This window comes from Culex quinquefasciatus, chromosome 3 (genome assembly GCF_015732765.1).
Source record: "Culex quinquefasciatus strain JHB chromosome 3, VPISU_Cqui_1.0_pri_paternal, whole genome shotgun sequence".
In the NCBI taxonomy this organism is placed as follows: Eukaryota; Metazoa; Arthropoda; class Insecta; order Diptera; family Culicidae; genus Culex; species Culex quinquefasciatus.
In genome coordinates, this window is record NC_051863.1 from 67392518 (window position 1) to 67417759 (window position 25242).

A 25242-nucleotide genomic window follows, 5' to 3' on the forward strand; every position below is an offset into this window, starting at 1 on the left:
AACTAATTTGTACTCTAAAGAAATACGAGCAAGATCTAGTTCTGGATACTATAGCTGGATTTTAAGAAAAACCAGTAGTGCTGTCATTGCTTAACCGCATTTTGTTCTAGCTTGCTTACTCCATACCTTAAATAAACAACTCAAGTAATCTCCTTGATCGGCGTGAATCCTTTTCAACGCCTCAGCGATGGCAATTGCGGTTACATTTTAATGTCAAATCTAAGAGTTACAAATTTTAACGCGGTACTACTATTTGACTCAACTGTGTGACGATGATCATCCATCGTCGTTGCCCAATAACTGCACTTGTTTCTCCTCTCCAAAAGAAAAACAGAAGCGAACAGTTCAATCTAAACGGGAACGTAACAATTTCTTTGGTCGACAAAAAACACAAAAAATGTACAATGCTTGTTTTGTTTGTTTGTTTTGTTTCATAACTAATATGTTGTGATGTTTCACGCTTCAAACATTGTTCTCAGTCAGTTGACGCACTCGCACTTTTTTGTGATTTTTTTCTTGCTTGGACAAAATACTTGATTGCTAGCTAAAACGAGATCCGTGAGTGTGGTGTGTGTTTATCCCTTTCTTTTTTTTTTTTTTGTAATACGAAAAAACAGACTGCTAATTCCATACAAAACTCACACAGTTCATCCGCCTTTGTCGTGTTGTCGTGTTTGTGCCCGCGAGCAGGGTGACGCTCTAAAATGGCCTGTTTTGCTTTGTTTGGTTTGTGTTTGTCGTAGTAAAATGTTGGCTTACAAATCAAATGGGCCTTAGCTTAAGCAAAGATCGCAGCTCTCGAAAGAGAAGGGGGCGGAGGGTGGGGTTTTAGGAACCGCCACCCCCGCCACCGCCGGTCGCCGATGTCGTGGCGGTATTGGACATCATCGGGCTGCCGGCCTGGGTGTTGGGTGCTTTGGTGGGACAATCTGGGGTGGGTGGAATCGATATGTTTCAAAGTTTTCAACCAAAAGCTCGGAAAAATCAACGTTAAACGTTGATTTACGCTTACTATTGTTTTTGGCGAGCTCAGTACTAGTGTTCAGCATGAGTTTCCAATGAACCAAATTCACCCTGAATAGTAGTATAACCTTGTTATACTACTGTTCATGATGAATTGTAATATGAATATGTTTTTACGTCCAAACTACGTTTCACGATGAATTGAAACTCAAATATCAGCTGAATACCAGCACGAACTCCACATGAAACCAGCGCGTCCAACTTACCGGAGGTAGACAGTGCGCCCAGCTGCGTCGGAAGGTCCGCCGTCGTGGTTGTGCAGTGTGAGCCCAGAATGTCCGGCAGGGCGTTCCGTCGGCCGATGCGGCCCGTGTTGTAGAACTCACTGTGAAATGCGTCTCCTCCCTCGGTGGTTCCGCCGCCGCCGCCACCCGCAGTTCCACCTCCTCCCACGCCACCGGCCCCTTCCGCTTCCTTCATCTTATCCATCGTGGCCAGTTTGATTATATTTAGCACTGTTGAAGTTGTGTGTGAGCGCGCGCCAGGGAATAGATAAGAAGAATAAACGCACGAAAAATGTGAGATGTGGTTAATAGGGAAGGTATACAAGGTGAGATTCTTTTTTTTCTTTCGAAATGGTTAAGTCAAGGTGTGTGGGTTCATGCACCAGTCACGCAATGTTCCAAATCGGGTCGTGTTTGTGATTGGAACCGATACACAGGAGAATACGTTGGCGGGATTTTTAGCTTGTTTAGTGGGATGATGCACGCATCGATGAAGCATGATTGTCGATAACAGATAATAGAACATAATTATTTGATTTGTTTACTTAGAATTTTTGTATTTGTATAAGTATGTTTCGGAAGGCAATTCCGTCCAAATGTTTAACCATGTTGATAAATCCCGATTAAATTAAGATACCTCAGGGTTTATAAATCTTCAAAAATGTAACCTCGTACGCCCCCTGTATCACGTCAGTGACATTGTTTGTTATTGTTTACGTGGTGCCCGTGCTGTCGCTTTGCAATCAGTCAAAAGTTGAAAACTTCTTGAGCAAGCGGGAGCACGGGCAACGAAGGATTCGTCCGGCTGTAAAAAGATACCGAAGATGTAAGTTTATTGTTATTTGACCACTCCGCTCATAGAACCGGTGCCCCGCTTCTCAACAAACCTAATTTAAAAAAAATCACAATCAAAACATGGCACAGATATTATCTTTCAAACATCCTTAAAATATCAGTTTAGTTAAGGTTGTGTGCTTAAATGCAAAAATAATTGAAAATGTGTTTTTATCAGTACACAGTGCACTATGGTACATTGCACAGTGGTCCAGATCGCAAAATTAAGTGGAAAATGGATTTTCCGAAAAATGGTGACGTTTTGGAGCTTTGGTGTCTTCAGAAGAGTTGTTGCAAATGGAAAGGGGCAACTTTTGGTTTGGTTCAAAATTAGGGTGGTTCACGATTAGGGTGATTTTGAAAATCTAACTTTTCAGGAATATTTTTGGGAATTTTTGTCTTCTAGAAAGTTGATGGGCTTGCCAATCAAGCAACTTTGTCGAAGACACCAAAATTTATCTCGTAATCTACGCCTTCTATGACCAAATTTATAAAAGCATCTGAGCAAACCTTCAAAAATCAGTTTTTGAACGTGGCAATTCAGGGTTAACTTTTAGAGAAAAGTGATATTCGGAGCACTTTTAGAGCTCTACAAAACAAACATTTTCATTTTTTGACATGTCAATTTGGACTTAAGGGTCAAAAGTTACAGCCATTTTAAGGTAAAAAAGATGCAAATTTAAAACTTAAATATCTCAAAATGGCGCAAGCCAAATTTTAAGCACTAGGTTGCATTTGAAAGAAGAGATCTAGCACTACAGACGCTGAAAAAATCTCAGGGGTGTTTTTCTTTAAACTTGAGATATCTTCATTTGAAAAAGTCTAATTTTCAAGGAAAACCATATGGGACCACTAACGAAATTCGAAAATTGTCCAAATATATGTTTTTCCATGTAATTTTGCCCGCTGAATCTGAATCTGCCCTCAGAATTGAGCCAAAATGTCAACAAATCGATTTTTGGTCATATTTTGGGTTTCCGTGTAAAATTATCATTTAAACCCAAAATATGACCAAAAATCGATTTGTTGACATTTTGGCTCAATTCTGAGGGCAGATTCAGATTCAGCGGGCAATATTACATGGAAAAACATATATTTGGACAATTTTCGAATTTCGTTAGGGTGGTCCCATATGGTTTTCCTTGAAAATTAGACTTTTCAAATGAAGATATCTCAAGTTTAAAGAAAAACACCCTGAGATTTTTCAGCGTTTGTAGTGCTAGATCTCTTCTTTCAAATGCAACCTAGTGCTTAAAATTTGGCTTGCGCCATTTTGAGATATTTAAGTTTTAAATTTGCATCTTTTTTACCTTAAAATGGCTGTAACTTTTGACCCTTAAGTCCAAATTGACATGTCAAAAAATGAAAATGTTTGTTTTGTAGAGCTCTAAAAGTGCTCCGAATATCACTTTTCTCTAAAAATTAACCCTGAATTGCCACGTTCAAAAAACTGATTTTTGAAGGTTTGCTCAGATGCTTTTTATAAATTTGGTCATAGAAGGCGTAGATTACGAGATAAAATTTTGGTGTCTTCGACAAAGTTGCTTGGATTGGCAAGCCCATCAACTTTTAGAAGACAAAAAATTCCCAAAATATTCCTGAAAAGTTAGATTTTCAAAATCACCTAATCGTGAACCACCCTAATTTTGAACCAAACCAAAAGTTGCCCCTTTCCATTTGCAACAACTCTTCTGAAGACACCAAAGCTCCAAAACGTCACCATTTTTCGGAAAATCCATTTTCCACTTAATTTTGCGATCTGGACCACTGTGCATTGGGTGGCCAAGTTTCAAAAAAGTGACCTTCTCCAAATATTTGTTGGTATTTTTTTCTCGAAAGTAAACATTCTAGCTAAGAAAAATCCAAATTTTCAAAGCTCTAAGTTTGTTCATTACGGAGATCCGCAAGCTGAAAGTCAAAAAATAGAGTAAAAAACTAGCGTTTTTCGTAAAAAATGCTGATTGTTTAATTTTAACATAGCTCAGCCATTTTAAATATTTTATTAGTACAATTATACATCGTTGGAAAGGTAATGAGATAAGCTTTGAAACTTTCAATACACCCAAAACTGGGCAGTAAGGTCCGAGAGAACAATGGCTTCGAGTCGAGAGAATAGTGGTTCCATTCACGGACACAGAGAACACAGCTTGAGATGAGCGAAAGAACTATTCTCTCAAGGTTCATTTGCAAAAAAAAGTTCATCCGTCAAACAAAAAACCAAAAGTGTCGGCTACGGGAATCGAACCAGAGACCTTTGACATACTAACCCTAAGACTTAACTGCCTCGGCCACCACAAAAAGAAAAAAAGAAAGAAAAAAGGGGGAGGGGTTGTGTCCTTAAAGTGGGGATGTATTAGCTTATCCATAATTTAATAATATAAACTTGCAATATATACGCAATTCTGTTGCACTTGCAAATGTATGAAAAGACTATTTATTATAAACAATCAACTATTGAAAAACATGAAAAGTCATAAAAATTGACGTATATCATTTCAATACCATACAATTACCCAAATTTGTATGAAAAAACATTTAAAAAGCAAATTGGACCGGCCGTGGCTGACTGGTTACGGTGTTCGCTTTGTGAGCGAATGGTTCTGGGTTCGATGCCCATCTGCTCCCAACGAGAAAGTTAAGAACACATAAATTTGAAATGATGAATATGAACGAAAAATCAAAGTCGCTCGAGGCGGGGTTCGATCCCCCGTCCTTTGGATTGGTAAGCAAAAATGCTAACCACTAGGCCATAACGACTTGGTGAGTGTGGACTAGAATTAGTAATACTGTTACAGAGAGCGAGTTGTGGCGCTATAACCACGGCAAATAGTGTCCAGGACATTCGTGGAAATACAATGTCCCATCCCAGAGGATCCCGGAGTACCAAACCTTCTTAGCATGGTGCTCCCAACGAATACAACCAAAATCTCGGAGCGTATGGTGGTGTGTCCCCACGCTTCTTCCTCCCCTGTCGATTCAGAATTGTGCTGTTGTTCGAACACTCAGTGCTCAAACTCAACCCAATTACGAGTCATCTCTGCGATACGGCTTTACGCAGTAGGCCTGGCCGCTTTAACGCTTGTGATGTTTCAATGCATTCCGATGCCATGGCGCACTACAAATGTTAATAAATGACCAGAAGAGTGCTAGGCGTCATCTAACCTAAGACACTCTCCAGGATCCCTTCGAAAGATTGGCTGCGCTAGGGTCTGATTAGATTAGATTAGAAAAATATTTAAAAAGCAAAAAATAATTTGGCCGCCTGTTTGTATGGGGATGGCCCATAGTGCAGTGGTCCGAAACCGAAATCTAGCGTGACAAAATTGATAGCCGCCACACGTAAAAATTTAGAGCTTTTGTGTCTTTGGGACAAATTATTAAAGTCAATTAGGGTGGTCCAAATTTTAGGGTGGTTTCGAATTTATATTTTGACGGGATGACTAGATAGTGCTTCGGTGTTTTCTGAAAAGCTGTAGAGAACACCATTCTGAGCAACTTTGCTAAAGAACACGAAGCTCTATCTTCAAACGGGATGTTTTTAGAGCCACTTTTGTAATTTTGGTTTAGGTTATTAAAAAATGAGTTTTTTGAATTTATCAACTCATGCTTATGTCGTAGTGAATTGCTGTTTTCTAAACATTTGTAGAGCTTTGAAAACATACATCTTGCAAGAGAGCGAAAATCGGACCTTATAAACGAAAGTTATAGCCAAAATACGACAAAAAAGGCGCCATTTTCAAATGTAAATGACTCGAAAAGGTGGTGGAGTTTGACCTCGCTATTGAAAGCATCTGAAAGTACACATTCTAGAGTACATTTGCTGAAAATATCTCGCAGGTCTTTTTTGTTTCACTCTCAATTTGCAAAAGAGCATTTTTAAATCGTTTTTTGCCCAGCGATAAAAGTTTAAGCTGAACTTGAAAAGAGCTGTGCTTACTAAATTCGGTCAACTTTTTTTTTATGCAACCATATTACACCCTAATGTAACATATCTTCACACAGGTCTTAACGTTGATATTAAGTTCTATTTTCGGTATTCGGGTTTCGCTAGCTTTGTTGTTGTTTAAAGTTAGATTTCATTTTTTATTTGATAAACTTAGTTTAAAATATCATTTGATTAATAAAAAATATTATGAAAATCTTTGTAAAATTCATGCCATCAAAATCATATGAAATAGAATTATTAATTTCCTAAACATTCTTTCTATTTTCAAATAGCCTAAAATTATGGAAAAGAACCAAATTCAAGTGCTAAAGATGAATTTATTTTTAAATTGTACAAAATATTGCAAAATTATTTAAGAGTTAGGAAATAACTTTGAAACAAGTATGCTTGGGATTTCCGACTATTGAGAAAAAATCACAAATTCCCGAATCTGCACCAACTCCTTGGAACAACAGCTAAAATTAAAATACTTCATGTTATTTGTAACTTTGCAGGTGTTGATACTGGGAGAACGGCCTGCGATGACCTGAAGACCTCTCGACTCGCTGTAGGTAATAGAATTTTAGCAAAATATAAAACAGTTCAAATCGGGAGTTTTTTTAAAGGTCCTATAAACCAAATTTTCTATTTTTGCTTTTTAGGTGTTTTAGAACCGCCTTGAGTCAGGGGTATTCAAAAACACCCAAAAAGCAAAAAATAAAAATTTGGCTTATTGGACCTTTTCAAAAAAAAAACTGGAAATCAAAATGAAAGTATCTTGCAGCTCTCAAAGGGCATTTGGTTATCGAATATCTAATTATTAATTCAACTTTTTATTTCGCTGATATTTTATTGTAAGTAACTAAGATGATTTGTCCAACTACTGACAAGTAATGCCCTTTCAACCACCATTTAGAATTGTACAAATATTGTTTAGGATCGCACTAATCAGAAGTTGATCTGTCAGAATCAGGGATGGAATAATCGCAAAAAAATCAATTGGGTCCTAAAATGAAGCTTAGATTGCTGATATTATTGTTCACAGCGATAAAGCTTATTTTTCTGAGTACAATGACCCTTTGTACGACCATAAAGAGCTTGAAATGGATTTTTAAATCAATTTTGGAAAATTATCCTCGCGGTCCTTCTTGACAGAAAAGCTCCTAGGGTATTTTAACCATTAGTGGACCCCCTAGAAGAGCCGAAGCACATTTTTCACAAATTTTCAATATTTTAAGCACTTTTTCATAACCCTTTGAACAAAACAATGGAATCTGGAGTGTTTTGAACAATTTTGAGTATTTGTTTCATCAGTTTTTTGTTTTTGAGCAGAAAAATAGCCATTTGAAAAAAAAAAAAATTTGCCTGTTATGGACCCCCTTTTCCTATAGTGGACCCGGGTCCATAATCCGATTATGGACCCGGGTCCACTATAGGCAAACTGTTATTTTTATACCTAATTTAACCGAGATTTGATGTTTTGATGCATTGTGTAGGTCTAATGATAGACATAATGAATAAAAGATGGATTTTGCTCACTTTTCATCATGAACAAATATGTTTTGTTAACAAATTTAGCTTTAAACAACAAAAAAACCAAACAGACATTTAAACACATTTATTTCCGAAAAAGATCAGAGAAAACGTTTCAAAAACCACTGTAAACATAAAATAATTTAAAAAAAGTAATTTTGATGCACATTTTTTCATATTAAATACATAAATGGTTGACCAAAACTAAACAATAGATTTGTTTACAGTTGCTGATAAAACCACGCATGTTTATTCAAAAAAAAAAAATTGTAATTGATTTATTATTATAAAATATCATTTCAAACTGCAACTATGATGCTTCTGTTAAGTACCATTAACTAAAGTTTTGATTAATTATAAATTCTTTCGGCTTCAGCATATTTGGTACTTTTAACATGAAAACATCTATATTTATACTCATAATTGAAAAAAAATATGCGTTTAGGTTGATTACAACAAGCATTTATTGTATATTTAAGACAAACATTTGCTTAAATACACAGTTTTCTTTATTTTTGTAAGTTAAATTAACAGGGGTCCACTTTTGGAAAAGTTTAGATTTTCTTGTCCTATATTGGACCCCCCTAATTTTTGCTCGAAAATGAGCAGTTCTTCGCTTTATTTAAGTAAAGTTTCTTAAACTTACATTATTTCGACCTGCTGAAGTTGAATAATCAGTCAAAAAATGATTGGATAGTTAATTCAATCATTAAATATAAATGCAGTTTTGTTGTGAAAATGCTAGTGGCCATGGCTGATTTCAGATGTCGAACTCAAAACACTTATTTTGGCTGAAAGGACACGTCAATGTCAGCCAACATTGTTTTAAATTATGCTGAACATGCCAAATAAAAGATTTGAAGACAAAAACACGCTTGAAATTGTGATTTTATTGATTTTTTCATCAAAAACACTTCAGAGGGTCCACTATAGGAAAGGGGTCCACTAATGGATAACGTACCCTACTTGACAGGTCGTTCCAAGGGGACCATAGTTGATCCATCGAAAAAATGTTGTCTTGTCAAAAAAAAGTGCATTAAAATGAAAAAAAGTGATCAGAAATGGTTTTTAATCGTGTTTTGTACCGTTGTACATAAAAATTGGCATAGGGCTTTAGTACCCAATTTCGCTAGCGAACTTTCTTCACCCGTGAAAGAGAAAGGAGTCAAATCACGCAAAAGAAAATCGCTCCCGAAATTCTCCAAGAAAATCAATCTGCGGATGATTTTTTGTGAGTTTCTTGTCAGCACCACTAAAGAATATTTATTCCACTTTGTTTACACACATTGCCCATCTACAAAATGTGACAGGTCATATTTCGGCGTGTAACGTTACACTTGCGAGTGAGTGTTGTAGTGAAAAAGATGTTCCGCCGAATAATCAAGATGATGATTTTTCTAGATTCCTTTTACCGATCTTTCGTGCGCGAGAGAGAAGAGCCATGCTCCCTTCGGATTTTTTCTCTTGATGAACGTCTAATGATTTTCTTTTGATGATGATTATTCCATCGCTGGTCAGAATAGAAGGTGATGGCTATCTGCAGGTCATCAAGATTGTAAGCACCAGAACGTTTTAAGTTCCAATGAATCCCATTGAATCCCAATCCCACTCATTGTACCAATGTATGGATTTATATTATTGCTTAAAAGCAACGTTTAGGACGAAATAAACAAGTTCGCTAAGGAGTCTCTGACTGAATTTCATTTCCCGGTGGCAACAGCAGGGTTACTTTTCAGAGTGTAATTATGTTCTACAAAATTGTACACAATTTTGAATGTTTTTATATGACTTTTTAATCGATTTTTTAAATATATTTTAGGGGACACAAAATGCATCTTTTACGAGAATGATATGAGATTTTGAAAAAAAAAATCATAGAATAAAATCGAAAATTTTTCAAACGAAATTTCAAAAATCATTTTTAGATGCAAAATCAAATTTCAAATCGAAGATGACTTTGCACACATTTTTTGATAAAGTACACTGTTTTCAAGTTATAGGCAAATGCCGTTTTTTTTGTTTTTTCGAAAATCATTCAGTTTTAATGTAACTTATATTTGTTTTATGTAAGAAATGCACTCCTGTGAAAAATATTTTGAAAAAGCTGAGAACTAAAAAAAATCAAAAACAAAAAAAAATCATTTTAAAATGTCATGTTTTTTTTAATTTAGCAGGGTTATTTTTTTAGAGTATATCAATGTTCTACAAAGTTGTAGAGCAGACAATTACAAAAATTTTGATATGGAAGAAGGGGGGTGGTAGAATGGCCAATGGGGCAGAATGGGCGTCTAATAACATCAGAATGGACGTCTAATAACATCACCACACCGAAAACGACGTTTGAATTCATTGTATTTTTCGAATTAGGTTTTACAGCGTGACGTCACGAGCGCACACGCACACACATTTTTACAGAGACACACGTGCAAAAAATGTAAACAGTGCAGCCAAGCTGTCAAATGTCTAACCTCAAAACCGAGTCGGCGTAAAACCTAATTATGAACAAAAATGTAAATTTATTGACAAAACCACCAATGTTACACACTCTTTTATAACTACATACACAGTTGATAATCAGTCTTAAATTGATTACTGAATTCTACTTAAACAAGTAATTTGTCGTATTATCGACATTTTTATATCTTTAGCTTATTTCGTTTTAGTTTTTAATTTAGTTTTTAGTTTTAATGAAACATAAGGTCCTTATCATTTAAGTCAATCACAGTGGGCAAAAACGGGTGAAAAAACGCATCTTTTGATGCCGTCAGTTTCTGCATGTCAAAAGTATCATTTTTAATGTAAAAAAATACGAGGAATCGATTGATGGTACTCTCAATAGCGGCAAATGACGAGAAGTGGTCCATTTTACCTCATTTTGCCTTTTTTAGGGTGTTTTTCTCGAATATCTTGAATTGCCGTAGTTTGCCGCACTTCTAAAGTATCTTATTTTATGTAAAAAATCACGAGAAATCGATTGGTGACACTCTCACTAGTGGCAAATGACGGCAAGGGCCCATTTCGCCCCATTTAACCCCTTTCTATTGTGTTTTTCGTAAATGCCTTGAAATTACATTATTTCTTACAGTTTCAACGTATATTATTTTATGTAGAAAAGCACGAGGAATCGATTGATGGTGTTCTCACAAGCGGCAAACGACGGCAAAGGCTCGTTTTGCCCCATTTACCCCATTTTATGTGAGCAGTTCTCTAGGATTTCGGTCATTCGATTTTTTTTGTATTTTTTAATCCGGCTGAAACTTTTTTGGTGCCTTCGGTATGCCCAAAGAAGCCATTTTGCATCATTAGTTTGTCCATATAATTTTCCATACAAATTCGGCAGCTGTCCATACAAAAATGATGTATGAAAATTCAAAAATCAGTATCTTTTGAAGGAATTTTTTGATCGATTTGGTGTCTTCGGCAAAGTTGTAGGTATGGATACGGACTACACTGGAAAAAAATAATACACGGTAAAAAAAATTTGGTGATTTTTTTATTTAACTTTTTATCACTAAAACTTGATTCACAAAAAACACTATTTTTAATTTTTTTATTTTTGATATGTTTTAGAAGGCATAAAATGCCAACTTTTCAGAAATTTCAGGTTGTGCAAAAATCACTGACCGAGTTATGAATTTTTAATCAATACTGATTTTTCAAAAATCGAAATTTTGGTCGTAAAAAACTTCATTTTTCGATGTAAAATCAAATTTGCAATCAAAAAGTACTTTACTGAAATTTTGATAAAGTGCACCGTTTTCAAGTTATAGCCATATTTAAGTGACTTTTTGAAAATAGTCGCAGTTTTCATTTTTAAATTAGTGCACATGTTTGCCCAGTTTTGAAAAAATATTTTTGAAAAGCTGAGAAAATTCTCTATATTTTGCTTATTTGGACTTTGTTGATACGACCTTTAGTTGCTGAGATATTGCAATGCAAAGGTTTAAAAACAGGAAAATTGATGTTTTCTAAGTTTCACCCAAACAACCCACCATTTTCTATCGTCAATATCTCAGCAACTAATGGTCCGATTTTCAATGTTAATATATGAAACATTTGTGAAATTTTCCGATCTCTTCGAAAAAATATTTTTGGAATTTTCAAATCAAGACTAACATTTCACAAAGGCCAAACATTCAATATTACGCCCTTTTAAAATGTTTGTCTTGATTTGAAAATTCCAAAAATATTTTTTCGAAAAGATCGGAAAATTTCACAATTGTTTCATATATTAACATTGAAAATCGGACCATTAGTTGCTGAGATATTGACGATAGAAAATGGTGGGTTGTTTGGGTGAAACTTAGAAAACATCAATTTTCCTGTTTTTAAACCTTTGCATTGCAATATCTCAGCAACTAAAGGTCGTATCAACATAGTCCGAATAAGCAAAATATAGAGAATTTTCTCAGCTTTTCAAAAATATTTTTTTCAAAACTGGGCAAACATGTGCACTAATTTAAAAAAATGAAAAACTGCGACTATTTTCAAAAAAGTCACTTAAATATGGCTATAACTTAAAAACGGTGCACTTTATCAAAATTTTAGTAAAGTACTTTTTGATTGCAAATTTGATTTTACATCGAAAAATGAAGTTGAAAATTTTACGACCAAAATTTCGATTTTTGAAAAATCAGTATTGATTAAAAATTCATAACTCGGTCAGTGATTTTTGCACAACCTGGAAATTTCTGAAAAGTTGGCATTTTATGTCTTCTAAAACATATCAAAAATAAAAAAATTAAAAATAGTGTTTTTGTAAATCAAGTTTTAGTGATAAAAGTTAAATAAAAAATCACCAAATTTTTTTACCGTGTATTATTTTTCCAGTGTAGTCCGTATCCATACCTACAACTTTGCCGAAGACACCAAATCGATCAAAAATTCCTTCAAAAGATACAGATTTTTGAATTTTCATACATCATTTTTGTATGGACAGCTGCCGAATTTGTATGGAAAATTATATGGACAAACTAATGATGCAAAATGGCTTCTTTGGGCATACCGAAGGCACCAAAAAAGTTTCAGCCGGATTAAAAAATACAAAAATTAAAATTGAAGAAAAAAGACCGATTTCGTAGAGAATTGCTCATGTATTTTCTTTAATATCATGAATTGCCGTGGTTTTCCAAACTTTAACAAAATGTTATTTTATGCAGAAAATCACGAGGAATCGATTGAGAACCGTCTAAATTGCGGCAAATGGCAACAAGGGCCCAATTAACCCCATTCTTGTAAACTGTATTGGAAATCACGACACGTTTAATATATTGAATAAAAACACATGAAATGAGAGTGTCACCAATCGATTTCTCGTGATTTTTTACATAAAATAGTATGCTTTCAAAGTGTAAAAACAGCGGCAATTAAAGATATTGGCGAAAAACACATGAAATGGGGTAACTGGGGCAAAATTGGCTCATGCTTTCATTTGCCGCCAATGAAAATGTCGCAAATCGATTCCTCGTGATTTTCTACATAAAATAACATACTTTAAAACTGTAGGAAACTACAGTAATTCAAGATATTAATGAAAAACACATAAATAAGGGGTACATGGGGCAAAGTGGGCACTTGCCGTCATTTGCCGCTATTGAGAGTGTTACCAATCGATTTCGTGATTTTTTACATAAAATAAGATACTTTAGAAGTGCGGCAAACTACGGCAGTTGAAGATATTCGAGAAAAACACCCTAAAAAAAGCAAAATGGGGTAAAATGGACCATTTTTCGTCATTTGCCGGTAATGAGAGTACCATCAATCGATTCCTCGGAATTTTTTACATTAAAAATGATACTTTTGACAGGCAGAAATTGACGGCATCAAAAAATCCGTTTTTTCACCCGTTTTTGCCCACTGTGCAATGTATACAAAAAAGGTTGTACCTTCGGTATATTGTTGAAAAATAAAATACAAATACAAATACAAATACAAAATGTTTAGAATGTTACCAGGAGGTATTACGAACGTAATAAAAAAAAACAACGGAACCTTCAAGTCATTTAGAGGCGTGGTGGTGGAAGTGTTAAATTAAAATCCACTTGGGGGCAGAATGGGCCACCCTTTTCCTGCCTTGTAAAAACAATCAAAAGTTATGAAATTTGAAATAAATGGATGGTAGCTTCACAAATCACGTTTAATGCAACATAAGTTGATTTTTTAGTTGTTTTGATGCTTATTTGTAAAAATAGTGTCTTATTTCAACATATTAAAACTATTTTCAAAAATGTTTGTTTTGGTAAGTGACTATTTCATAAAAGTGGTCTAACTTCATGAAAGCCCTTCAACGTTTTATTAGACAAAATGGCTTGTTTTCTAATTTGCCCTCTTTCTGCCCAGCAGGGTGGTCCATTCTGCCCCACACCCTGGAAAAGTAGTCGAAAAAACTACTTTTTTCAAGTGGCTCAAAAATAGCTAAAAAATTTCATCAACCAAGTAGTCAACATTGAAGGGAACATCCCAAAGCATAAGCCTACTACACTGAATTTATTAATTTGTATGTTTTTCTATGGTTTTTGGCGCATTTTACTTAGGCGGACCATTCTAATGAAAAGGGTCGTACCGCCCCTCCGTCTCGAGATATCAAAAAACGGACCTCGGATTCGTGATCAGGGACAAAAGTTACCCCTTAGGACAAAGTTTCACGCAAATTGAAGAGGGGTCGGGGCAACTGCTGTGTGAGAACAAGCAGATGATAAAATCAGATCACACAGCTTTTTTTTATCAAAATTGATTTTGTCATTTGTCACAACATCCCCTCTCCAAAGGCACGTCGTCGGTAAACTCATCCATGGTTACCCCGAACAAAACAAAAAAAAAAACACCCACTAAAAGAAAAGTAAATCACTTTCAAACTCGCTCAAGCGACCACTTGCTCGCCGAAAAGCACTTTTTTCCATTTAATTCAATCCAACACTCCCCAATAATCGCATTCCTCCTCGACGCATTGACGGAAGAAAGAGGCAACCCTGCTTGCTGACTGGCGCACACGAACGTACGTCACCGCAGGCCAGGCCAGAATCAATCTGGGCCGTGACGACGTCGACCGCGTGCGTCAACAAACCGGTAGATTGCCGTCGTCGTCGTCGTCTTCGCCATATTATCAAGAGCGCTAGTCTCACTGTTATCAAACAAATTGAACGTGAGCGTGTGTTCGAGCACCGCGACATGTGGTCCACACGCGATTTCGTGACGCGAGGTTTTAGTATATCTCAATCTCAACAACAGCATCGCAATGGCTAAGGGTTAGTACATTCACTTTTAGCAGCTTTTCTAGTTTTCGAGCAGGGGTAAAACTTTTGTTTAATGTGGGCAAGCAGATTATTGGCGAATTTCAAGCGGGCAGCAAACTTTTGTTTCTCTCGTTTTTCCGGATCATTTGTGTACCTTTTAACCGGTTGAACCTCGGGGCCAGCTTCTGTTTGCCAATCGGATGATCGTTGACGGCGTTCGGCATCGTGCTTCAACTTCAACTCAAACTTCGCACACAAAAAAAAACTTGCTTCTCTCGACCTGGACCTGCCACAACTTGGAAGAACAACACGCGGCCTTGGCGGCCTGACTCCGGTCGATGATCTGCTGCTGTTCGCTGGACGACGATTTACCGTGAACTGAACGCAACTTCAACGGGGTACGCGCGCGGAAAGATAAAGAGCGACCAAGTCTTCGCGGACGGGTTTCTTGTGTTCTGCTCGAGGCGCAAGAGGCAACTGAGCGCGCGTGAGTTGAGTTGTTGTTTTCGGCAGCAACTTGTTGTCGCTGAACGTCGGTGTGGTATTTTTAGGGAGGGTAGACAATTATTGATTGCTTGTAGGACCTCCTCGTCGTCGTCGTTGATAAGAAAGATAATTGCGTACGGGCGTTTATCAGACTAAAGTTTGCAATTAGTTCATTCGGCAGCGTTTGCTTTCTTCTGTACAGCGCGATGCAATCTTCTTCATTCTCACTTTAAGGGCTAATTTAGTGCCAAAGAAACGGCTGAGATACTCACCAAAGGATGCTGACCTCGCTCAAGCTGCGTGATTGTCCTGGCTCAAGTTGTGTTCTGCAATAGAGGGAGAGAAATTCGTCTAATTAATTGCCGCAGTTAAAATGTCCTGTTAGATTGCAGATTAAATATAAATGAGTAACAACTCTTTCGTCGGATTTCGTGCATGGCAGCCGGCAGCGATTCCGTAAATTGATTGCCAACGTTATTTCCTCGCGTGATGCCGTTAGCGCAGAGGAGCCACCACGAACTAGTTTCGGGCGGACGCGCCATAGCTATTTGCCCGAAATGTGCGAATGAAAGTCACAAGACGACCTTGTGGAGCACGCCGGCAGGGCAATAACCAAATTCTAGGAACTAAAATGTAATGACACAAATTGCAATTAGGGGAAATATACCCTTTCTAATCAAACATCTATCTTCGTCATATGGAGAGTTTGATGCTCTATTAAAGCCCAAAAATACTATTTAGGCTATAAACTTACCATCAACAGCACCGCCTCAAGTAAGCACGCAAATTTATGCCACTTACTGGCCAAAAAGATCAAATTTAATGCACTTTTGATCATAATTTCTATTTTGCGAGACCATTTCTCATCATTTTGGTGGCACACACATCCACACGCAAGATCAGAGGTTAACTGCTTAACGAAAGCCGCCATCAATATCTTTTCACTTGCGCTAACGATTTCAAAGCGCTTAAGATATAAAATTGCTTAGAACTACCGGCAACATGTTCTTTTGCCCATTACTTAGTCACTCACTTGAAAAATAATCCCGAAAAATGTAAATAATTAGCAAGCACCATGAAAAAAAACAAACGCGCTAAGTCTTTTGACGTTTCAATTTTGACTACCCATTCCAATCGAAGGCTGAAGAAAACCGAGCGAGGAGCGAAGGCAAATAAAGAACAAAGGGTGGTCACCAACACCGCCAACATGCTGCACTGAAAATACGCCAGACTTTTTATTCAAGTGCCCAAACACATGAATGATCATAGCCAAATCATAGATCTAATTGAGGTTTTGCAGCGCGACTGTGTTTCAAATGTAGGTGGCGCCAAAATGAGGTTACTTGCCAAAAATCGTATTCCTTTCTGCTGGATTGAAGAACAAAATCGCTTATTTCTCATGATTGCCTGCATCAATCTTAATGAAACTTGTTGCAAAAGACGAGAAAAAAATTTTGTTTTAAAATAATGTACATCAATTTTCGGGCGCGCAAAAATTTGTTTACTTTTTCTTTAAAAAACATGTTTTGGAACACGAAAAAATGAGTTTCCTTGTATTTATCAATGAAATAGCCAGTTATATAGTTGATAACAGATGCGTTAACGTATATTCAATAATTTTTATTGATATTTGACAGACTTTCTTGCCAAATAGTCGAAATTACTATCTTTTTCTAAATATACAGTTTTCTCATAGAAAAATTAAACAAATATTGGAAAGTTGTACACCAAAATGTTGGAAATAATTTTTCTCATCTGAATCCGGCATAAGTTTTATAAAAAATGTTGATTTTGAAGGTGAAAACACATTTTTTCAAAAAATCAAAAATTTACGCTGTTTGTTAATAGGTAGCGACATGTGTCTTTTAGCTTTGCTGCAAATTCTCTATTGGTTTGTGTTTCAACATCAATCCAAATCACAATCAAATGCAATTGGTTGTGCGATGGCGCAAAGCATCGAAGAATGACGATTCAAATTTTCGCTGTTCGGTTACATAGGAATGCAAACTTAAAATTGAATTTACAGCTCTTAGAACAACTTTTGAGAAAAAAATCAAGTAGTACGAGTGTAAAATTTTTGCCCTCTATAAAATAACGCAATGAAAAAATAAAAAAAAAAATAATTTTGAAAAATCATATTGTTTAAAATTATAGACCATCAAAAGTTAACAAAGTATCAGCTCGAATTTTTGCTAAAAAGTTGTTTTGAACGCGGGAATTTAACAAAACAGTATTCGCATACATAACCTCAAAGGGCGGAAATTTCAATCCACACTGGTCCGAAACCGAAATCTAGCGTGACAAAATTGATAGCGGCCACACGTTAAGATTTAGAGCTTTGGTGTCTTCGGGACAAATGATCAGGGTCAATAGGGACATCTTTTGGTATGGTGGACATTAGGGTGGTCCAAATTTTAGGGTGGCTCAGAATTTTTATTTTGGCGGGATGACAAGATAGCGCTTCGGTGTCTTTAGAAAAGTTGTAGGAAACACCATTCTGAGCAACTTTGCTAAAGAGTACAAAGCTCTATCTTCAAACGGGAAGTTTCTCGAGCCATTTTTGTAATTAATGTTGAGGTGTTTATGAAAAAAATTATCAACTCAGGCTTATGTCGTAGCGAGTTGGTGTCTTCTAGACATTTGAAGAGCTTATCAAAACACACATTTATCTTCCAAGCGAGCGAAAATCGGACCTTTCAAACGAAAGTTATAGCCAAAATACGACGAAAAAGACGCCATTTTGAAATGTGAATAACTCGAAAGGGACCATCCATAAACCACGTGGACACTTTTTTGGGAATCTGTTACCCCCCCCCCCCCTCGTGGACAATTGTCCATACAAAAAAAAACTTTTTTGTATGGATCGTGGACAATCGCCATACCCCCTGAAGTGTCCACGTGGTTTATGGATGGTCCCAAAAGGTGGTAAAGTTTGACCTCGCTCTTAGAAGCATCTGAAAGTACACATTCTAGAGTACATTTGATAAAAATATCTCGGAGGTCTTTTTTGTTTAACTCATTTAATCTCAATTTGAAAATGAGCATTTTTAAATCGTTTTTTGCCCATAACTTTTGATAGAATTGACCAAAATTCGATTTCCATGAACAAAAATGTTCATTTTGACAAGCCTAAATTACAAAAATGGCTCTAGAAACTTCCCGTTTGAAGATAGAGCTTTGTGCCCTTCAGCAAAGTTGCTCAGAATGGTGTTCCCTACAACTTTTCTGAAGACACCAAATCGCTATATCGTCATCCCGCCAAAATAAAAATTCTGAACCACCCTAAAATTTGGACCACCCTAATGTCCACCATACCAAAAGATGTCCCTATTGACCCTGATCATTTGTCCCGAAGACACCAAAGCTCTAAATCTTAACGTGTGGCCGCTATCAATTTTGTCACGCTAGATTTCTGTTTCGGACCACTGTGCAATCGACATTCTTCGCTCTGTTCTGCTACTCAACACTAGGTGTCGCATGTCGTTTGGCTCTTGAACGGCAATTGACTTTTTGGTATTTTTTGACCCGTTATTTTCATTCGGATGGCTCAAGCTTTTCAAGTGTTTTGCTCATGAATTTGTCCCACTGTCTTGAACAACTCAAAGTGATGAGAAAAACACATGAAATTGATCTTAAGATCTACACAAAACAAGAACAAACCAAAGTCAATGTGATTTTCCACTTGAATTTTATGTGTTTCACTGATTGATTTTAGCGCGACTTTCATCGATGGCTAGAACGAGTAGCGCAAAAAACTCTCCCGTATTCAACTGGCCGGCCGGCGCAGTGGTAGCGTGCACGACTAGCAAGCGAGAACCTGTATATCGCTTGTACGTACTATTATTTTTCAACACCATTTAAAATTCAAGTATTTGGCTATTGAAATTATTTCATGACCAATCACCGTCATTTCGAGTGTTTTGCGATTGATATTTGAATGCTCTGTACTGCAGGGTCAGATCATGTGCGAAACACTTCGATGCGCTGTGTGAGTTTTGCTCAGTGTGGTGCAGCGACTGTTAGAGTGAGCAAGTGCTGCCAGGAAACTTTCGCTATGAATGCTACTTTTCGTGAGTGTTTGCTTAAAATTTCATCAATTTTGGCAGCAATAAGCAGACCCAAAAGAGCGCTGAAAAAAAAAGAACTAAGCTGAAAATAGAAAAATGGCGTGGCCCAATGCACTCGACTGATTAGAATGCATTTGGGATTTTTTAATGCTTGTAAAAAAAAATCGTGACGTCAGAAATGAACTCAAATCACTCAAAGTTCATTTTGTCAAAGTTTAACATTTTGGCCTAGTTTGACAGCTACATTGTCCCCAGTTTTCTGTGGGAGAGAAAAGGAGGCGAATACTTTATGAAAGTCATACCTGTCAAAATTCCTAGCATCAAAATTATGTCGCAAGTTGCTTTTCTCCTCTATTGCGCGAAACGTCATAACCCGAGTTATTTTCGTATTAGTGACCGTGGGCTTGTCCGTGCTTCTGGCCGTGTTCGTGTACGTGCACCTGATCACGTTAGAGAGCCTGGAGCTTATTAGGGAGCGTTCTTTTATTACGTAACGCAGTAGGGGGGGAGGGGGGTCGGAGGCCGTGTTACGCTCCATACAAAATTTTTAAAATTTGTATGGAAATTTTGTTACGAGGGGGGGGGAGGGGGTCTAAAAGTCCGATTTTTCGCGTTACGTAATAAAAGAACGCTCCCTTAGAGAACGGTCATCTCAAACCAAAAGTACCAATCGAAGCACGAGAACTGTCAAACGGAGGTACCAATCGAGCATAAGACAAAAGATTTTGCTCGATTGGTACCTCGTGCTTCGATTGGTAATTTTTGTTTGAGATGACCGTTCTCTAATAAGCTCCAGGCTCTATAGATCACGTAGTTGCCAGTTCCTGATCGTTCTCGTGGCCGTGTCCCTGTACGGACACCTGCCCGGCTGGCTGTTTTCGTGTCCCTGGCCATTCCCGTGGCCGTGTTCCTGGTCGTGTTTGTGCCCATGCGAAACGGAACAACCGGAACAAAATTATAATTTTAAATGCAAAGTCCCGGAACTGACACCTGTCAAAACAGTTCATTTGGTTTGTTTACCTTTGAGGTTAAGTTCCGAGCTTTTCTCCTTTTATAGCACGAAGCGCTCGCGGTGAGAACGAGAACGCGAACGAAAATGCGAGCGCGAGCGAGAAGAGAAAAGTACTGCAAGTTCTCTCCTTCGCTCGCGAGTTAGAAATGCTTTCCTTCACTGATGGTGCATTGGGTTTGATGTACGGTAGAGTAGTCATCAATGAGACACGAGGAACTATGATAAAATGGCTCTCACAAGTCGTAGTTTCAACCAATCAGGCTCATATTTGGGGGAAATGTGTGTCTACTTGATACTTGTCTACCATAATTGTGGCTTTGGTTATGGACGCTACCTTGCAAAGTTATTTAAACATGTTTAATTCTGGGGTATAAAAGTAAATTATGTACTTTTTCGCTACCATCATTAACACCAAAACTAACATTTCTTCGGGTTTCTTTCGTCATTTCATAGGTCATGAGTTGGGCTACAATCACAGACTACTGACACAGACACAGACTCTGCGCTACAATGTCGTGATCAAAATTAAAAATATACCCAGAATCCAGGGTTGTCTCATTGTTCCCCACTCGTTTCAGCCCGTGGGAGACACTTTGATTTTTCTTCATTATTTTTTTCTAAATCTATGTAAATCTTTCGAAACAAGCATTGAAAGTGGTTTTTGGTATATTTATTGAGTTTTAACTCTATAAAACCAAAAATATAAAGTTATTTAGTATAAATATACGGATTTTACCAGATTTAAATACTTTTTAGTATATTTTTTGTTAATTAAAGTTTCAAGTTGGCAAAATTGCTTAAATATGTTCAAGGAAAGTCACCTGCAATGGAACAATACAAAAACATGATGTTTTACTAGAAAAGTATTGTTTTTCGTAGAGTGTCTCATTGTTCCCCAGTTGTCTCGATGTTCCTGCCAAGTGCGTCTACCATGAGACAGTTGAAGAACTCTGGCTGTAGACGTCAGATCGATCTCATATTTTGGTCAAGGTTAGAACACACTAAAAGGAAGCAAAAGCGCACAATCAAAAAGCTCTTTGAAATATGCTCATGAAATAAATACAAAAAATGTTGAAAGTCAAAAACCAAAAGTGTCTCATTGATGACTACTCTACCCTATTTTATGTTTATAAAGAATCAACAGTAAGAGAATGATAATTGTATGCTAATAAATAGAGTATGAGCATGAGCATGAGAAATCGAGATAAAATGAAATAGAGATAACAAACAAGCTCAGATTACAGTAATTATAACGAATAGGGCAGATAAAAAATTATTCCAATAAATAAATAAATGAGTAAATCAATAAAGAATAGGCAAATGATGAATAGACTTGATCTTACTAGTACATCAAGGGAAAGTATATTTTCAAGAAAAAAAGCACAGTTTGGTACAACAGTATCAATTGGTAAAAAAGAGTAGACACGCATTGAGAGATACGAGAATCAAGAATGCGCCCCTTTCTTCTAGCCGTCTCGACTTTGCCCTTCGCTGGTCAAAGGTTTACGAGCCGTTTCCACAGGCTACCAGCTAGGTTAAACCTTGTCATCGTGATGACTAAACCAAGAATGTTCCTCTCCTGGGCGTCTGGGCGCGTAGCCCAGTGGTAGCGCTTCCGCCTCGTAAGCGGTAGACTGGGATTCAACTCCCGGCTCGGGCCAACACAACTGGTGATCTTCTCCCTTCTGGATTCGATTGATTAGTGAAGGAATGGTAGTGTATCGTCACAAACTGGACTTTAACAAGACTCCTTAGGAAGACAACCTATGGAATGTTAACATTAACCTTAACATGTTAACATGAATTGCCGGCCCCGATACTCTTCACGGGTGTTCCCCTCAGGAACAAGGAAAGATTTACTTACTTTACTTGGCCTGCAAATACTTCAAAAGTTATGCTAAAAAATGAAAGAGTTTTACTATAGTCCGGAAGATTGTAAAAAGGGTACTTTTTGTTAGCATACCCGTCATGTTATAACTTTTAGAATGGTACCGTAAACTGGGGTGACTTTGATAGCCCGGGGTGACATTGATAGAAATTTGATTTGGCCACTAATTTTGATACATCCAATGTAACAGTCATATTTTTGCATATTTGTTCGATAATAAGCTATCCCTTAAGGTTTGGATACTCAAAATTCTCAAAAATGTTTAGATATTAATTTGACGGGCATTTGAAAAACCTATCAAAGTCACTCCGGGCTATCAAAGTCACCCCAGTTTACGGTATATAAGAATTAACGAAATAACACATTTAGTTTTTTTAAAGGGCTTATAAGCATTTATTTTTCATATGGTTATAGGACCTTTTCAAAAAAACAAAACTCTAGCAATAATCCGAGAAACATCTTCGAGAAACATCACTCTAGCAATATTCCGAGAAACATTTGGATTATTATCCAAAAAGTACTACAAGTCATCTTTATTGATTAAGTGGTTATCATCCACCGATGATGATAGAAAGCTGTTGCTGCTGCTGTTGCTGTTAGTAATGGAAATCAGCATGGTACACGCAATAATTATAGTCTTCTCTCTCCGTCTCTGGTGTGGGACACGAAAACTTTGCCAGCCAACCAAAGTTCGCAGCAGGGTGCTCTCTTGGTCCGAACGAGTGGTGGGTGTGGAAAGCAGGATTTTCCTGCTTTTTGTCACACCATCAGCAGAAGCTGACTCACTGTGGACTACATGAGGGCACAGACCAATAGAAATGTTACCATCAACGAGGAGCAAGTTTCGGAAATGTCATGCTTTCCGATTCAAGTACGTTTTATGTTTCCGGGAGAGTTTGTACGAACTTTATATTGATGTTACTTGAGCTAGACAAGCTATCTTGTGACGTCAAAATTTACTTTAAATATAGAAGTGATTCTTTTAATGCTTATTTTAATAAATTAAACCGAAATGTAGTAGACAAGTTCAAAATTAGGCTGATGACGCTTGAACTAGTTTCAGAAGAGTTGCGTTTCGTTCTTTTGTTTTCATCCCTGCAATTTCGTTTACATTTTACGAATCGCTGAATAACATTCAAAGCCTCAACTTGTCGGTTTCTCAGAATAATCCGTGCACTTCCACTCCCACTAGACCTCACTAGGCCACCCCTCCCACCACCCGAGCAGGCTTCCGTTTGACCACCCCCGAAAAGAAAACAGGAAAACATTCAAGGTTAAACAAAGATGAAGGCAGAGCAAAACTCCTTTATCCCCCCCCTGCGGCGTTCGGCCGCCCAGCCCGCTTGGAATTCCTAAACTAACTAGAGCTATGATTACCGCCTCCAACTATCGCGTTGCGTTTATGCTAATTAGTCACGACGCCTTGTGTGTGTTTATACGCGCAGAGTGAGAGCAAGCCTTAATTGCTTTTCCTCGAGCCAAAGTCGCAGGCCCTCCATTTCCGAGGAAAATTTTGCGTTCCTTCCTTTCGACCAAGCTCACCTCTGTTCCGCAGCCGCCAAATATCCAAGCAACCGGTTCCGGAGGTTTCACAAGCACTGAACCGCGAACACTTTTGCACAAAACCCTTCACTTTGCGAATTTTAATTCCACTCCAAGCAAGCAAAACGCACCGCGACGAGATTCTGAGCTCGATTAGCGAAAATGACTGCCGCGGATGACAGTTCTTGTTCTCTGGCATGTGTTTGTGCGCCGTATGTGCCTTTTGTTGTGACATAACGGCGGCGGCGGCGCACGGTTAGTAAACAAACCGCGAAAATGATACCACGAAATGTCAAAGATGGTGCAGTACTAGATCAAAACAACTAAACAAGAGTGGCGCCCAAAAATTACGGCGAGAAAAAGAAACTATAAGGCTAGTATGCAGATCGGAAGGAAAGTGGTCAAGAAACCAAAGGACCAACATGCTCGTTAACAATCTTCATCTCTCGGAACGAGTTTCGAAAGCTTCTTCGCCAGATCAAAACGCCGTACCAACCATCGGAAGATTTGGAGCCGCTGCTGCTATCGCCAGCTAGTCAGGAGTCAAATGTCTCAACAACACGGCGTCACCAGATCTCTTCACGCCCGATAAAAAACATGGTTGGTGATAATTTAAGTAGGCGGTAGCAGATCTTTAGGTTTGAGAGAACAAATGATATATGGAACGGGAGATTTTAAACGAATGGACGAATAAATAATTTGAAGAGAACAGCATGCTAAGAAGAAGAAACTAATATTAATGCTGCTGCAAATCTGAACCGGATCGCGATGCCTTCCAGCCGGAAAACAATCCGGTCGATGAATAGTTTTGCTTGAGAGATTTTTCCTGGTCTTAGCCGGGGTTGGTGGTGTAGTAGTAAAACGTAATTGCCTCTCACCACAGTTGGCCTGGGTTCAATCCCAGTCGACCCCGGTTAGCGTTTTTTGAGACGAGAAATGCTCGATTACGCCTTCCATCGGATGGGAAAGTAAAACAGCGTAGGAGTCGTCTCCCTGGTGTTGGTACAGATAATTTGGACTCGCAATCTAAAGATCGTCAGTTTGAATCCCGGGATGGAAGAGAACTATGTCTTCGGAAGCCTAGATTCGAGTAAAAAATTTGGGAAAGAGACCGCCAAGATCTGTGGGTTGTATGCAGACATGCATCCACCGACACCGACGTAACACTCCATGTAAAAAATCTGCTGAAATGTGTCCCAGCACGACTCACCCCAATTACTTCCTTGGAATCACCCCTTGCCGATAAAAATATATTTCGCAACACTGCTCGACCCATTGTTTGCAAACAAAACGTAGTTTATGAATGAATCAGCTGATTTGTGTTTACAAACAAAATAGAATCAGTGTTGCCTTGCTAATACATTTTTCCAAAAACCGTTTGACAGCTCACCGGACTTACCGGAGGGGTGATGCAAAGAAGGGTCATCTTTTTTACTTGAGTGTTACGTCGGTGTCGGTGCCTCCGGTAAGTCCGGT

The 25242-nt window shown here is 37.7% G+C and overlaps 1 protein-coding gene across 3 annotated transcripts; it reads right to left on the minus strand.

The window, feature by feature from the left end:
• Nucleotides 1–344: 344 nt before the first annotated feature.
• Nucleotides 345–23979, minus strand: LOC6044307 (cAMP-dependent protein kinase inhibitor beta). 3 transcript variants are annotated; one of them, XM_038262583.1, is made up of 4 exons: nt 23767–23906; nt 15530–15583; nt 1230–1478; nt 345–929 (listed from the first exon to the last, which is right to left on the minus strand). In XM_038262583.1, exons 3-4 carry the CDS (start codon nt 1450–1452, stop codon nt 829–831), a joined length of 324 nt encoding a protein of 107 aa, XP_038118511.1. In that variant the 5' UTR covers nt 1453–1478; nt 15530–15583; nt 23767–23906; the 3' UTR covers nt 345–828. The 3 variants fall into 3 exon arrangements, with proteins under 3 accessions (XP_038118511.1, XP_001861837.2, XP_038118510.1); XM_001861802.2 differs by lacking the exon at nt 15530–15583 and having other exon boundaries at nt 23767–23979; XM_038262582.1 differs by lacking the exons at nt 15530–15583; nt 23767–23906 and adding an exon at nt 14926–15505.
• Between the last annotated feature and the right edge of the window lie 1263 nt (nt 23980–25242).